This window comes from Pipistrellus kuhlii, unplaced genomic scaffold, assembly GCF_014108245.1.
Source record: "Pipistrellus kuhlii isolate mPipKuh1 unplaced genomic scaffold, mPipKuh1.p scaffold_m20_p_1, whole genome shotgun sequence".
In the NCBI taxonomy this organism is placed as follows: Eukaryota; Metazoa; Chordata; class Mammalia; order Chiroptera; family Vespertilionidae; genus Pipistrellus; species Pipistrellus kuhlii.
In genome coordinates, this window is record NW_023425404.1 from 46654411 (window position 1) to 46671654 (window position 17244).

The 17244-nt window shown below is 42.4% G+C and overlaps 1 protein-coding gene across 4 annotated transcripts in view; it reads left to right on the forward strand.

The window, feature by feature from the left end:
- Nucleotides 1-17244, forward strand: part of CEP152 (centrosomal protein 152) — an 85621-nt gene that overhangs the window by 26138 nt on the left and 42239 nt on the right. For all 4 annotated transcript variants that reach the window (XM_036442839.2, XM_036442829.2, XM_045582770.1 and 1 more), the window contains exons 9-12: nt 4015-4215; nt 8344-8491; nt 12323-12414; nt 13049-13212. In XM_036442839.2, coding sequence (XP_036298732.1) covers nt 4015-4215; nt 8344-8491; nt 12323-12414; nt 13049-13212 — 605 coding nt within the window. The remainder of the gene's footprint in view (nt 1-4014; nt 4216-8343; nt 8492-12322; nt 12415-13048; nt 13213-17244) is intronic.

Consider the following 17244-nt stretch of genomic DNA (forward strand, 5'->3'; position numbering starts at 1 on the left):
TCCTTACTCTGGAACCATCCACCCAGCCATCTATACGTCACACACCAGGAAGAAACCCCAGCTTCTCTGTTCCCCTTTTTCTGCTACGTTCTGTTGAGTCTCCTCATTTCTGTTCACAAGTCCTGAATTTGGGACTTTATCTATTGCCAAAGTCTCTTACTAGTCTCTATACTTTTATCCCTTCTCCAAATTCTCTCTTATGGCCATCTGGTTAATCTTTCCAAAGTACAGTTCTGATTATGTCTTTCCCTTGCCTGTCTCTTCTCTAACTCTCACACTCAAGTCTGTTTGTTGTTTTAGATACTTGTACATGGACAAAACTTTCCACAGCATACTGCTACTTGATTACCAAGCCCCTGCTCACAGGTTTTGTTTCCCCCCGCAAGTCTCTCCTGCTTCCCTCCCCAAACCAACATCAACCAATTCTCAGACACAAGCTGGGTGTCCAGGTATTCATGAATTCAGACACTGTCTGCACCAACGTTAGATACCAGTTGTAATGTGAGGTTAGCTGTACTTCTGACGGACTGGCTGTAAATCAGTGGTTCCCTCGACCCCCTCATTGGATCCCATTAATTGTCTTGAGGGGCTCACAAACTCAGAAAAACATTTTACTTACTAGATCCTTCTATATAATAAAAGCCTAATATGCAAATTGACCAAACTGTGGAACGACTGGTGGGCAGGGGGCGGGGCTGGTGAGCGGGCTGTGCCAGGCCAGCCAAGGCAGACAGAGAGAGGTGATGATGATTGGGGGGCGGCGGCAGCAGAGGGGCAATTGAGGAGTGGGGCCCGCTGCCCGATTGGCCTGCTGGTTGCTTCCTACAGGGAAAGGCCAGACTGTGGCTTAGGCCCGTTCCCTGTAGAGAGTGGGCCTAAACCGTCAGTTGGATATCCCCCGAGGGCTCCCAGACTGTGAGAGAGCTCAGACCAGGCTGAGGGACTACCCCTCTCCCCCGCAACCCCGTGCACAAATTTTTGTGCATCAGGCCTCTAGTTGGTTTACTATAAAAGGATATAACTCAGGAACAGCCAGGGGAGGAGAGGCATGGAGCAGGGGAGGGAAAAGGACGTGGAGCTTTCGTGCCCTCTTGAGTACACCTTCTCCCTGCGTCTCCATGTGTCCACCACCCCAGAAGCTCTGAGAACCCTGTCTGATAGGGTTTTTATAGAGACTTCATTGCCTCGCATGGTTGATTAAAACTAACCTCTAGCCCCTCTCCTTACCTTGGAGGTCAGGGGATGGGACTGAAAGTTCCAACACAACCAGCCCCCATCCTCAGGTGAAAGTCAGCCTCATTCATGCAACAAGAGACATTTTATCACTCTCAATGCTTAGGAAATGCCAGGGTTTTGGGAGCTGTGAGCCAGGGATTGTAGAGGAGGACCAAATACCTTGGCCATTCGAATGACCAAATATATATTTCTTAGAAGTCACAATATTGCAGTAGGTTATTTGTATTTAAAAAGTTTTGAAAAGTGATAAAATTATTAGATTAAAAGTTGAATTTCTTTTTTTATGTAGTAAAAGGTTATAATTTTGTAATCTTCTGAATTAGAAATTGCATTTATCAGAAATAAAGTAACATAAATATAAGAATAAAATAAAAAGAACTAACAGGATCACCAAGTGTTTTGGTTTCCTATTGCTGTTATAACAGAATACCAAAAACACAGTGGGTTTAAAACAACACAGGTTATTATCTTACAGTTCCAGGGGTCCGGCATCTGACGTGGGTCTCCCGGGGCTAAAAGTAAGGTGTGAACAGGGCTGTGTTGCTCTTTGGAGGCTCTATGGTGTCAGCTGCAGGGAGATCTCATCCCCACCAGTTGCTGGGGGAAGCGGGCTTCCTGGGGTGCCATGGAATAAGAATTTCCGGAGGTCCTCATGGGAAGCTGAGATATTGTAGAAAGCTTTATTTCTGTGGGGTTACACCCCTGAGTTTCCCTCTGTCCCGTCGTAGGTCATAGAAGAAGTGTAGCTGTGACTTCAGTAGGGCTAGAACTAAAGCCATTGCCCAGAGTTTTCATCCCAGGTTGGAGCAGTGTCCAGTCTAGCGTTAAACCAGCTCAGTTTGTGTTCCAGCTGCAGTCCAGCAGTCCATTGCACAGGGCGTCCCCAGGGCCACATGGCTATGGAGGGAACATGGGCAGGAGCAAAGCCAAAGGGACTAGAGAGCCAAGAGCCAGGACAGAGAGCTCCTGTGGCTAGGGGATTATGCATTCCCAAACTTTTGTGGGCTTGCAGTAGCCCTGCCCCCTTTGTCCCGTGGTTTCTGTTCCCAGGCTTGGCAGATGGCACCTTCCCTAGGTCACCCCAACTTCACTGCCCACATGCCCATCTTCCCTTTGTTCAGTCCCTTCCTCCAGTAATCTGCAGGGGATGGGCCAGCAGTTCCCTGGGCAGTGTGAAGTTGCAGCTTCATGGTGAAGCTGCCCATATGACAGGCTTGTAATGTCTGGCCTCCCTTTGCCTTCTTCCCTATTATTAGTAACTAGAGGCCTGTGGCACGAAGATTTGTGCAAGTATAGAGCCTCCATCCCCTGGCTGCCGACACCGGTTTTCCTCCGGCACCTGGGACCCAGGCCTTCGCTCCAGCCACCACCTTCTGCCTTTGTCCAGGCTGGAGCCTTCAGTGTTTCTCTGGGGAGAGCACTGCTCCTGTAGCTCCCTCCACCCCCCACCCTCCTCTGCCCTCCCCTTCATAGCAGGCATCCTGCCCCACCCTGCTGCTCTGTGCTTGCTTATGCAAATTAACCCACCATCTTTGTTGGGTCAATTTGCATACTCACAACGGTATTAATGGAACAATCCATTTTTTGCTTTTTCTAGCCTTGAATGGCCACATGCAAAGGGTTTATGACCCATTTCCATCCTCAGAGCCAGAGGTCACAGTTTTCCTCATGTAAGGACCATAATGATTAGGCCCACTCAGATAATCCGGGAAATCTCCTTATTTTAAGGCCATCAGTTTAGCAACTTCAGTCCGCAACCTGAATTTTCTCTTGCCATGTAACATAAGGTATTCACAATTTCAGGAATTAGGACACGGACATCTTTTGGGAGCTAGTATTTAGCTTACCAGTATTTTGTAACTGTACAATTATAGCTTTCAAAACCGTGTTTTTAGTAAGTGATCATTGACAAGTTTCATCAGTCTTTCAAGAAACAATTGTTGCCGAAACCAGTTTGGCTCAGCGGTAGAGCTTTAATCTGCGGACTGAAGGGTCCCAGGTTCGATTCCGGTCAAGGGCATGTACATTGGTTGTGGGTACGTTCTGGTAGGGGGTGTGCAAGAGGCAGCTGGGCAATGTTTCTCTCTCATCGACGCTGCTAGCTCTCTATCTCTCTCCCTTCCTCTCTGTAAAAAATCAATAAAATATATTTTAAAAAAATACTTAAAAAAAGAAAAGAAACAGTTATCATTTTTCTGTGACTTAACAATCGGATTGCCCCCCACACTTGGCTCACAGAGCAATGCAAACAGCACTGGGACCCTATAGTAGCCACAGGTTCCTTGTCTGGTACCCACGTTGTCATCTCAGGTAATTCTAGTTTTTTTTTTCCTCCTCAGTGAATAATGTTTGCAGCCCCTATGGGCCTGGTGGGTCCCAGACAGGGAAGTCTTAAGGAACCAGAGCCACCATGGGGAGACCCTTCTCTCCTGTCATTAAGGCATGGTTGATTTTGGGAGTTAACATTTTTATTTTACTTATCTATTTATTTATTTATTTAATATATTTTATTGATTTTGTACAGAGAGGAAGGGAGAGAGATAGAGAGTTAGAAACATCAATGAGAGAGTGTCATCGATCAGCTGCCTCTTGCACACCCCCTACTGGGGATGTGCTCGCAACCAAGGTACATGCCCTTCACCGGAATCGAACCCGGGACCCTTCAGTCCCCAAGCCAATGCTCTATCCATTGAGCCAAACCGGTCCCGGCGGGAGTTAACATTTTTAAAGAGAGCACAGAATCACATGCCATAAACATGGCTGTCTTGTGTCTGCTAGATGATTAAGAAGTCTAGGACGACAGAAATGGCCCTGGAAAGCCTGAAGCAGCAGCTGCTGGACCTGCATCACTCCGAGTCCCTGCAGCGCGCCCGAGAGCAGCATGAGAGCATTGTGGCAGGCCTCACCAGCAAGTACGAGGAGCAAGTGATGTCCTTACAGAACAAGCTGGATGCTACGGTGGCTGCTCTTAAGGAACAGGTTGGGATGATTTCAAATGAGCAACTGTTATCAATGAGCAAAGCCATTCTGTCTTGTAATGACATTTTGTGGTTCTTCATATAGAAATTTTGGATGTTTGCAGTAGGTTTTTTGTAAGTAAAATTTTAAAGACAAAGATTTTTTATTTATGCATATTCTCTAAGGCAGACATTATTTTGGAAACCCTTCCTGTGGTAGGATGGATTCTCACAGTTCTCGTCATTTACTTGTAGAGTATTTATACATATTGTCCTGGAATAAATCCAGACTGGAAGGAATGAGTGTGCTGGGAGACGCTGTGCACTTGAGGGCTGGTCCTAGGAGCTTAACCACACCTTTCTTGGGTCTCCCAGCATTTGGTAAGGAGCCCATCGTTAAGACTGTCTAGAAATGGTTCTTAAGAGAAGACTTCATTTTGAGAAGCTACACTAATAAAAGAGAAAGATGCAAATTGACCATAGCTTCACAACGCCCACCACCAAATCAGGAATGAGTATGCAAATTAACCCAACAAAGACAGCGAGTTAATTTATATATGCAGGCGACATGGCAACGACACAGGTGTTCTGCACTGCCCCAGCTGCTCTAAGGGCAGCATAGGAAGGCGGAAAGGAGACTCTGGGCCGGAGTGGAGGCGGTGCTGGCAGCCAGGGGAAGGAAGGCCCATTCTTGCATCAATCTTCATGCACCGGGCCTCTAGTAGCATAATAAACGAGGGAAGGTAGTCTGATCTAAAATTATTGAGGTTTGAGACTTGAGCATACTTCACAGTTTTTATTACTTTTGCCCCAAAAGGAGTAGGATGTTGTAAGCTGATGGTGAGTCAGGTGGGGGGTTTGCTTGAGCTCCAGAACACCAGGTAATCATTTCGGTGAATAAAACTTCAGAGCTCATTTTCCTTAATGCAGTTTCAGAACTAATTTAACCCAAAGGAAGAGAAGAAGAAAAATAAGATGTGAAGGTATGGAAAATTCCACTACACTTAAAATTCATTCTGATTTGGATTTTTATTTTCTATTTATATAGCTGATTCTAACATTTTCCATTATTTAGATAGAGCTAAATAAGATGCATTATTGGCTATAATAATTGTTTATATACCATTTTATTTTAGTTTTATGTACATTTATATGAGTTTTTATTATGTTAATTTTCCTAAATATGTATTTATTCTTTTTTATAGAGAAACTTATTATTATGAATTTGACCAGTGTGGAGCATCTATTGGGGTGGGGAAAGACAAGGGCGATGTCAAATTATTGAAAATTTACTTTATCTAATATATAAACAAGTGGAATTTGAAATATAGTTTAACTTTGGCTGTGTGTGGGAAATAGCATTAATGTTAGACATGGAGACTGGGCCTCCTTGGATGATGAGAGGAGTAAAATCTTGCGGCTTTTGCATCGAGGGTTACTTGTCTCCATTCTCTGCTGCCTTAGGCTCAGTTTTGGGGAGGGCTGAGAGAACTCCTATGTGCTCAGCTCCTGAGCCCAGTCTATATCTGATTCTCTGACCCTGTTCGTAGAAGAACCTTAGACTAGAGAGAGAACAAAGACTTGACTCTCTGCTGAATGGGCTTCGGACCCCTGAACCATACCCTGAGGTGCTGATTAAGGTCTTTTTTCCGCAGTTACATTCTGTGACTGTTTTGTTATTGTTCTGAAATAGCATAGCAGAGCTCGGCACGGATATAGCCTCTGTGTTTAATTGCACAACTGCTTTGCGAAGTGCTGATTCCAAAGTGCTTCTCGTTGTTTCTTTCATTATGGTGCCCCTTTGTGCTCTCCATCTGCTCTCAGTTGCCTCAGTGGTATTTTTAATGAAAGGTCAGTCTGTATTATTTCAGAATCTAAATTGACTCTAGAGGTGCTGTAAAAATCCATCAGGAGCGAGGGCAATGCCCGCCTGTCATCTGAAAATGCATTGAGTCTGTTCCACACGGAGAGGGTCGATGTAGATTTTCTTATGTAATTGGTAGCCATACGTACATACTGCATTTTACCCCTTGCCTGCATCTTCTTCATAAGAGTAACTAAAGAGGGAGCTGTATTTTATTTCCCTTTCGGGTGAATCTTTATCTGCCACACTCTATTCAGCAATTGCAAAGAAAAGTAAAACAAGTCTTAGAAAGTAAGTAGCAAGGAATAAATGACTGGATAATTCAGTAAATGAACTTGAATACGTACGCCAGTGTCTGGTTTCTGTGTCATGATTTTCACGTGATCCCTTTCCTGCCTTTCTTTTAATGCTATAAGAAGTTTAAACTCCTATTGGCTGAGGATTCTCACAGAAGTGTGTGTGTGTGCGTGTGTGTATGTGTGCCCTAATTCTCATTTTGGCTGTGCCATAGAAATCTGTTCAATTTTATTTGCTTCCATGGGTTCAGCAATTATTACTCTTTTTATGATCCCACTTGTCTCCTTCAATCTTAAAAGATGTCTGTCTTTGTCTTGAATTGAGTGTTCTCATCACTCAAGCTAATTATGGAGAAGATGGAGCCATTCATTTTGTTTAATTTGTTTTTGTGTTTAAGTCGTACAGTTTATTAGTGTAATCTGTTTTCCTGAACATGTCAACAGGAAGCAGCGTGATTTAATTGATGGATGCATGTAGTCAAATTATTGCCATGGTCTGCCTTTTGTTTACAATTTTTTTTTCATATCTACCTTTAAACACACAATCACACACACACACACACACACACACACAACACCCCAGTTTGCGTCTCTTGTAAAACCTCTTATAACCTCCCCAGCTCGTAAACGTTAGTGGTCTCCCCACCCCTCTTGCACACACGTTCACGCGGTCATTGACTCTAGGTGCTCACTGTGCTTGCCGTGGTGCTCGGTGCCTGAGAGCCCTGCTTTCCCAGCTGGCCTGGGGCTGGGCGGCGTGGCCAAGAGGCTGGCAGTGCTGGATAAACACGGACAGTTTCCAGGAGCTCTATTTTGCCCACAAATTCAGAAGAAAAAATTTAAAGCAAAAATGACTACATTAGGAACTAGAACACAAAGTTCACACAAATTGTTAAGCCAAAACAGGAGACTTCAGAGTCCCTTTCCTCTGCTTAGGGCACTGTCAGTCTCCTTCTGAGGTGTGCTTTGGGTGGTATTCTTAGGGCATTATTAGGCGTCCGGTTTCCTATGGAGCAGGCCCCAGTGCTTTCTTTCTGCTTTAAAGCCTTTTCTTGATTTTCCTCTTTCTATTCATTTCTTCAGGCTTTCCCAGGGAACTTTAGCCGGTTTACCTCTCTGCTATCTCATGCTCCGCTGGCCTGGAATTCAGCCTGTGAAGCCCTTTTTGAATGAGAGGTGATGATTTCCCCTACAGGGGCCCGGACTCACTACTCCCAAACACTTTTTTGTTTTTTGAAACTTGACTATTGTGTACATGATATATACATCCCCATACAGGTACACACATGCATGTGTGCACACATTCATCTTATTTGTTGTTCTTTGTCATTTATTTTTAAGGTGTTTTTTTTTGTTTTGTTTGTAGTATATACTATGTGTAAGGCACTGCACAGGCACCTGCAAGGAGACTATGAAGAGAAATAAGACATGTAAAAGGTAGAAGGAAAAACATGAGAGGAACAGATCAAGTTTAGAAGACGTTGAGAAAACAGATTATTTTTGGCTGCTCAGAACTGAATGAGCTTTTGGATGCTTAGAGCCGAGCGAGTCGCTGTGTGTTTATCTGTGTCCTTGCTGTCTTGGGATAGAAACTCCACGCTTCAGAGTCAGAGTGGCCTGCCTGTGTCTACGGACACTTACACTGGCAAATAGGAACGTACTGCCTTTCCTTGGGCCTAAATAGGGCCTCGTTCTAGGACAGCAGTATCTTGTGAATGTAGAGCAGAAGGCACTTTAGAAATCATGGAATTCAACCTTTGTTAGTGAAATTCCAAAGGAAAAAACAGACTGAGAAGCTGATGACTCACCCAAGAATGCATGACTTGGTTCACCTGACTGCCAGCCCCAGGCACTTACCCTTGTAGAAGAGGTGATGCTGCCATGGGATGACTTTATAGTTGACTTAAAACCCAATCATGAATGATAACTGATAGTTTAATACTTAATAACGGATCATAAAAGTGACTTCTCAAACACTTTTTCTATTTAGGAAGACATTTGCTGTCATTTGAAAGATAAGGTGAAACAACTGGAAAGGGATCAAGAAGCAACCAAATTAGAAAAGACGGAGATCATTAACAGGTTGTCCAGAAGTCTAGAGGAGAGTCAAATGCAGTGTGCCAACTTATTGCACTCAGGTAGGTGTCTGAGGCACTGTGGTCTCCCCGAAGGCTGGGGTACTATGCAGAGAGGACATAGCCTTGAATTATAAAGACCCAGAAAAGACAACCAAGATCATTGGTGACAATTTTTTATTTATTTTTATTACTTATTTATTTATAAAAATACATTTTATTGATTTTTTTACAGAGAGGAAGGGAGAGGGATAGAGAGTTAGAAACATTGATGAGAGGGAAACATCAATGAGAGAGAAACATCAATCAGCTGCCCTCTACTGGGGATGTGTCTGCAACCAAGGTACATGCCCTTGACTTGAATCAAACCCAGAACCCTTCAGTCTGCAGGTCAACGCTCTATTCACTGAGCCAAACTGGTGACAATTAAAAAAAAAAAAAAAAAAAAAAAAAAAAAAAAAAAATATATATATATATATATATATATATATATATATATATATATATATAAAATTGATTTTTTTAAAGAGAGGAAGGAGAGAGATAGAAATGTCGATGAGAGAGAAACATCGACCAGCTGCCTCTTGCACACCCCCTACTGGGGATGTGCCCACAACCAGTGTACATGCCCTTGACCGGAATAGAACCTGGGACCTTTCAGTCCGCAGACCGACGCTCTACCACTGAGCCAAAAGCAGTTTCGGCTAGTGACAGTTTTTTAAACATAGTTATTATACATGTGTCATAGCTTCTGCATATTTATTGCTAGTAAATAATTTGGAAAACATAGACAATATAAAGTAGAAAATAAAAATAACCAATAATTGTACTGCACAGAGGTAACTGCAGTAGACATTTGAATGTCTTTCCTTTAAGTGAAATGAAGGCCACATAGACAATTCCCTGCTTTTGAAAATGTACCAAAGCTGAATGTTCAAAAATTAGATAATAAGTTACATGTTATAATGTAGATTCTATCTCTGAAAGCTGAAAATGATATGAAATCCTGCTATATTTTGCTGTTTAGAATTTATCACTGATCATGTAGTTCTGTCATTTTGTGTAACTTTTAAAATTACTTTTCCTTCTCACAATGGAATATAGCCACTTACCTGGTAATTTGAAGCCAGTGATACTTTTTTTTTTTTTTTTCTTAAATCAATCCTCACCCAATTTTTCCATTGGTTTTTAGAGAGAATGGAAGAGAGAGGGAAAGACAGAAACACATCAATTGGTTACGTCTGGCCTGGGCCCTGGTCAGAAGCCTCCTACACGCCCCATACTGGAGTAGAACCCGTAACCTGGGCATGTGCTCCAACTGGGAATTGAACAGTGACCTCCTGGTTTATAGGTCATTGTTCAACCACTGAACCACACCAGGCAGGCTGCATGGATAGAGAGTGGAAAGGAAGGAGGGAGAGGAAAGAGAGGGAGGGAGGGAGGGAGGGAGGGAGGGAGGGAGGGAGGGAGAGAGAGAGAGAGAGAGAGAGAGAGAGAGAGAGAGAGAGAGAGAGAGAGAGAGGGAGAGAGAGAAAGAGAAACATTGATGTGAGAGAGACACATTGATTGGTTGCCTCCTGCACGGGCCCGGAGGCAGGGACAAGGGGCAGGAGGGGGACCAGGGGTTGAACCTGCAACCCATTATGTGCCCTTGATCCGATTTCGAACTCATGTCCCTTTGGTGCAGGGGCAGACACTAGAGCCACTGAACACACCATCCAGGATTGTCATGCTTAAGATTTCTCCTATGGTCTCCATGCTATTAAGTTTGAGAATATGCTTCCTATCATTAGTTTCAGCATCTTTTGATTTCCTATTCATTTTTATAAAATGATATTAGATTAAAAGGCAATAATAATTAAATTTTTTATTTTCCATGCTGTGGAAATAGCTCAGTGGTTATTAGTTAACATACTACAATATATATGAAAGTTACACTTGGGCATGTTGAGTCAATTCTGACTATTGGTACAATGTGTATATGAGTGGGCCATTCAAAAATCAATCAGTCATGACCCTGGCATGGGGAATGTGGTAGACATGAGCAGAGCAAGGACGATGGGCCAGGTACAGAAGTTCCCCTGGACAGAAATCCCAAGGACCTGGCAATGGGCAAAACTAGGAAAACAAGGACCTGCCTCCGGGTGACCTTTCTTCCCCTAGAGTGTTTCTGCTCATGGGTTTAGACTTCCTGACCCTTCACATTGATGGTCATGCGGGTCGGACCCTCCCCTGACCTTTCCTCCCCTGGCATGCCGCTGGTCATGTGATAGACCTCCTTAGAGGAGGGACAAAGGGCCGAAGAATGGCCTCGTTTGACTCCCATGCAGGCCCTTGCACAGCACTGAGTCCTTAGAGATAATAGTAGGCCTCAGTTGCATGCTGGGCTGACATCAGGACGAGCTGCAGTGACTAATGGTCCCCTGTCCAGGCGCCCACCGATCAGTGGAGACCACAGCCCTGAAAGGACACACCTGGAAAGCTGATGAATACTCCATTGGGATCTGCCGCTAAGACTTCCCCTAAGATCCCCACCTTTAAAACCCTCAGGACAGAGCAGCTAGCTCATTCTTTTGCTCCCTAGAGCACGCCCATTGGGCTCTTCTTCTTGGTGGAGTTTTCTTTCTCTGATTGCCCTTCTTTTGCCTCTCTGCCTGGTGTCCTGAGCCCAGTTCTTCTGAAGCTCACATCATCTACCTCGGTAACTTTCTAAAGAAGCTTTCTCTTATAAAAATCACCAAAAAGTTAGGTTACAGGTTCGATCCCCAGCCTATTTGGGACACATGCAAGGGCAACCTTTGATGTTTCACTCTCACATCGATGTTTTTCTCTCCCTTTCCCACTCTCTAAAAACATAAAGCAAAACAAGTCAAAAGTACTAATGTCAATGATTGTCTAAATGTGTGTTTTTCGATCAAAATTTGGACCATGCTCTATTTAGGTCTCCCCTCTCTGTTTAGTTTTGTATCCTTTTGTTTCCCATGTCATAAACTAGGAGTCTTTTTTTCCTTGCCATTAAAGGATTTGAAAATACGATTTTTTTTAGTTGCATAATATGTCATCATTACTTTGCTTAAACATTTCCCAGATGCTCATTTTCTTTTGAGGAAACCCAATAAAGTTCCTTGTAAATGGAATCCTCTTCCCCCCACACCACCTCATTTGACTCCATGTGAGTGTGGCTCAGTGGTTGAACCAGGGGGTCTGGGTTCCATTCCTGGTTAGGGCACTTGTCTGGGTGGTGGCCTCAATCTCCGGTGGGGGAGGGGTGGGTGGGTGTGTGCGGGTTATGTCTTTCTCACATCGATACGTCTATCTTTCTACCTCCCTTCCTCTTTCAAATTAATAAAAGCTTAAAAAAAAAAAAAAGTAAGAGAAACAAGAAAACAATTAAATGGGAACCGCCCGTGTTTCATTTATAATACTGGGTTACTAAAGTTCCAGAGGCGTAATTCTAATAGGCTTCTTTCACTTGTGGAGGTCAGAGTGGCGGAAATAAAAACATTTAGAAAGAAGCTGAAGGCAACCAGATGTCGTTTTCTTGTTCGAGGGCAGAAATGGGTTCCAAAGAATTTCCACTCCGGCTTTCTATGAGTTGGAAGGTTATGCTCCTATTAAAGGACTTCTAGAGTGTTCGGGTGTGGAGATGTGATTTGATTCACAGCAACGTCACAGTTTTTAACTTCCCGAAGACATCCGGGGAGCCATATTAAACCTTGGGCCTATGCCTTCTGGGTCCCCCTGGCTATTCCTGTATGCACCCGAGGAGATAATAAAACGTTATAAAGCAGAATCCCACTTTCTGTAGCCTCAGTGGATTCATGTCTTCTGTACCCCATGGTGCTTTGGCCATTTACGTTTGGTGTGTTCTGTGACCCTTCCTCCCTCCACCAGGCTCAGTCCAGGAGGTGGCTCAGCTCCGGCTCCAGCTGCAGCAAGCGCAGAAGGCACATTCTATGAGCGAAAACATGAACGGGGCTTTGCAGGTGAGCGTGGCCCCTTGGAAGAGATGGCTGGGGTATATCACCTCGGATTTCTCTATATCAAAGAGGCAGTGGATCATCTCCAAAGCAGCCCATCAGAGTTGTGCTCAGTCTCGCCCCCACGGCTGGGTGGTCAAGCCCGGGGCCTGTTGGGGTGTGTGCTTCAGAGGAAAGGTTACCTATGGGCTTGGGAAACCTACCTCCTCCTCCGGCGCTGCTGACATTTCCTGCTGGTGCCTCCACTGGGAAGAGGCGGTTTGCCATTTCGCCACTGGCAAACTATAAAGGACAGCTGTTGCTAGGAAACCAGTCTACCCTGTCTCCCACCCTAGTGAGCCAAAAAGTGCTGCCACTGGTACCTCAGCTGCAGGGATACTTTTCATTGGAGGAGAACAGTATGTGAGGGATGTGTGAGAGGAGCTGCTTGCATGTGCTTCCTCCTGCATTCGCTCCTCCATTCAGTTTATTGGAAAACCTGATCCGCGCTGGCCTCTGTAAACTTATATTTAACATGCGCTAACGTGTGTTTGAAGAAGCGTTTCTGCCTTCTGTTGACTATTAAAATGAATCTGAAGCATAGATAGAATGCCTGATTCCTTCTTATAGGAAAATAACTTCTAGTAATTTTGTGTTGTAGGAAGAATTAACACAACTAAAAGATGAGATTTCTCTCTATGAATCTGCTGCAAGACTAGGAGTACTTCCCAGTGACTCAGAAGGAGAGTTAAACGCAGAACTCACGGAATCATACGTGGATTTGGGGATTAAAAAAGCCAACTGGGAAAAATCCAAAGTGAAGAGGTATGGAGAAAATAGTGTACTGTGGAAGAGTCTTCGTTAATAATACTGATGAGGCTTAGTAAACAAGTGGCACCAGGCATGAGGCGACGAGCTTATAAGGGGTCCTTGAATGTAGGGCAGTATGCTTAGTAATATCTGGTGAATTGCAAATGTCTGATATAAAAATGAACAGAAACCTCAAGAACTGATATTGAGCTCACTTCAGCACCAATAGGCACATCAGTTTTAGTAAGGTTAAAAAATGACTAATCTAGCTAAAATATACAAAGTAAATTCTACAGTTGAGGTTATGGATCTGTTTTACTATTAAGGCGAAGCATATTATTTTTATTATATTAACACTGTTGAAGGCAGGCGTCTGGCATTTATCAGTAGTCTATGAGAAAATAAGTGTTAATTTTCCCTAGGAATCTTACTGTGGTCTTACTTTTAAAATAGGGATTTTTAACACGGCTATTTTAGCAGTCCTATGAAAGAGATTGTTTTATTGTCCCTCCCTGGAACCGACGGGGGTGGACACGTGGTGTTAGAGGAGGAAGTATATTTAGGAATCATTACATTAAACACTTAAAAAATGAATGGAGGAGAGGATGGTCCTTTTCTAAAAAAGGACTTTATGTAATATGTTATAGCACATGAGGCACTTAATCAATGGTAGGTGTTACTATTAATGTTTAATAGATGATTAGTTAAAATACACCACTGATCAGACCTTATATCAATCCACTTCTTACTCAACACATTCTTTACAAAAGGTCCTTGATCCACATCTCAACCTTGAGAAAAGCAATAGATCCGTTATCACTAATCACATTAGAATTGGGAAAATCAGAGCTCAAAGAGCTAACCTCTTCACCCAAGAAAGTGGGCCATTATCAGCAGAGCCAATATTTGAATCCCAAACTGTACTGTCACGTAAACCTGTTGTTCTGTGTTTATATGAGGCAAACCATTTGGCCTTAAACGTCATTCTTTATGTCATTTATTTTAAATATTTAGTTAACGCCAGAAAAGCTTTCTTTCCAGTGTATTATTGCTTTAATTTATGCTATAATTAGCTTGAAAATTGGGTAAATAATAATATATATATATTATATATCATATATATATATATTTTTCAAGTAGACTGACTTCACACTGTCTACTAAAATGTGTTCTATTGTACTTTTGCTCTTTCTACTTAAGTAATACTCATAGCCAAAATCTTCTAGTACTCTAAAGCCTATTCCCATAGATAATAAATCTGAGACATCACGTCTCTGTCGTGGGAAAGGGAGTGCCAGCCATGTACACCTGGGAAAGTGGAGAGTAACTAACACATAGTGGGCAGCCTTTGAGGCTCAGCGAGAAGAATTCGATGAAACACAGGATATGTGAAGAAAGGCTCAGCTACAGTCATCCCACCTACCCGCAGTTTAATAGATAAGAATTTGGTTTAGAGGAGAAAGTAGATATTTTCTTTCTTAGATCGGCGTGAGAGTTGCAATAGGAGAGAAGACTGGTGCACTTCTTCTGCTGGCCTGTGATTCTTAGAACAAGAGGAAGCAACGGTTTTCCCAGTGTCAAGAATTTTAGTTCTTTGTTGACTTGAGCTGCTTTCAAATCACAGCCCCAGTTATTAGCGGCTCCATGCTTTCACCCCCGGCTACTACATCCCTCCAGCTATGCCTGGTAAATGTGGAGGGCTTAGCCTCAGTGTTCTGTTTCACATTCATGGAATTTGAGTAACTGAATCTGCATGTGGCTTGCACACAGCTTCTCCTCTCTCTTATTATAGTTGGCTGTGAAGCTCAAATAATAAACATTTAACAAGTGGAATGCCTTTTCCCTTTGGTCTTCTCAGCAGGCTTCACAAGGGACTACAGTTTATTTGGATTCAGGGGAACCAACTTCCACAGGGCTCAGTAGTGAGCCTTATGCAGGGCTGGTCACCCCCGTTGACTTTTTCCCTTTTGGGAAAGAAGAGAAAATTATTTTAGCAAGTACTTTCTCTGCTCTCTGACTTGGCTCCCTCCAGGGGTACATGATGTGCTGTTTCAGTGGTCAGCAGTCAGTGAGGAAAGAAATGAGGGATGCATAATTTGTTAACTGAGCAAAGTAAGTGTTCTGCTTAAAGTCAGTTCACCATGTCTCACAGCATGGGCAGATGCATTCAATATGTTTTATATTCTATTTCTTATATAAGTCTATTTCTGTTACATTCACATATTCTATAAGTGGTTAAAATAGGTGAGATCTATATATGCAGGCATATATATATATATATATATATATATATATATGCACTGAGACCTATATATACACATATGAACAGTATATTGATAAGTATGTAGCATATTGGAAGGAGCTCCTTTTATTATGTTAAAACTATATATGTTCTTAATTCTCTCTCTGTATGCATGAGTATGCATGAGTGTGTGTACATGTAGCCTATACACTAACGTTTCCTTTGGAATCATTTGAAACTGAAAACAGTAAAAATTTTAACTCAGATACTATTTCTTTTTTTTTTTAAGAAACAAATGTTAGTCTTTTAGAACAGTTTTAGGTTTAAACAAAATTAGTATAATACAATACAAAGAGTTCTGTATACTCTGCACCCATTTTCCCATTAACATCCGACATCAGGACGGTACTTTGGTACAATTAATGAAATAATATTGATTTAGCATCATTGATTGATATATCCATGGTTGATTTAGATGGTCTTCGTTTTTACTTGATGTCCCTTTTCTGTCCCAGGATTACATCCAGGATACAACATTATACTTAGAGTCATATTTCCTTAGGCTCCTCTTGGATTTCCTTCTTTTTGAAGACCGTGACAGTTTTGAGAAATATTGGTCAACTATTTTCTAGGAAGCCCCTCTATTGGAATTTGCTATTTATTTCACAATTATGTTTTCCTTTTGCGTTTTTTGGAGGGAAACTCAGCAATGAGGTTCCATTTTGTTAGCATCATTTTAAGGGTACATACTATCTATATTTATTTTTTTTTAGAAGTAATTTTCTCCTTTATTATGAAAGAAAAAGGAAAATACAGATTGAGAAAACAAGAAAATTAAAAGCACCTATAATATTACTTAAATTCCCATGAAGAAAACCACTATTAACATTTTAATATATAATTTCTTTTTTAAAAATATGTTTTTATTGATTTTAGAGAATGAGAAGAAGGGAGAGGGAGAGAGAAAAACATTGATGTAAGAGAGAAACCTAGATCGGTTGCCTCCCAAATGACTCCAGCTTGGGATCAAACCTGAAACTTGGGCATGTGCCCTGAATGAGAATCCAACTGGCGACCTTTCAGTGCCTGGGACGATGCTCAACCAACTGAGCCACACTGGCCGAGGCACATTTTGGTATATAATGTCCACATCTGGTTTGATGTTTCTAAGAGATAAAATAATGTAAAATATAGTTTTATAATGTGCCTTAATGCATTCTGAAATCTTTTAGTCAGTAGATATTGTTATATACTAGAGGCCTGGTCCACGGGTAGGGTCCCTAGGCCTGGCCGGCGATCAGGGTTGATCTGTGGGGCGACCGGTGGAGTGATTGGGGGGCCCCCACTGGCACCCATGTTGGCTGATCTGGGGCCTGAAGGCTGGGGGAAGCTCTTGCATTGAGTGTCTGCCCCTCTGGTGGTCAGTGCACGTCATAGCAACCGGTCCTTCCACTGGTCTTTCTGCTGTTTGGTTGATTTGCATATTAGGCTTTTATTATATAGGGTATTTACTAATGGATATGTGGATGAGTGTAATATATTTTAGTTAGTGACACACTGTTCAAAAAGTTTGAAATTGTGAATAATACATTATTATTACAAGCATCCTTATAGCCAAGTCTTTATTCACATCTTTGATTATTTCCTTAAGATGTGGAGGAATATTCTTGCTAAAGGATTTTTACATTATGTGAAGCCTTTGATACATGTTGCTAAGTAGCTCTGTAGTTTGCATTATTTCCCACATCCTGACAATACCTATTTCTATGTACTTAGCTAGTGTTGAAAGTTATCATCTTTCCTGT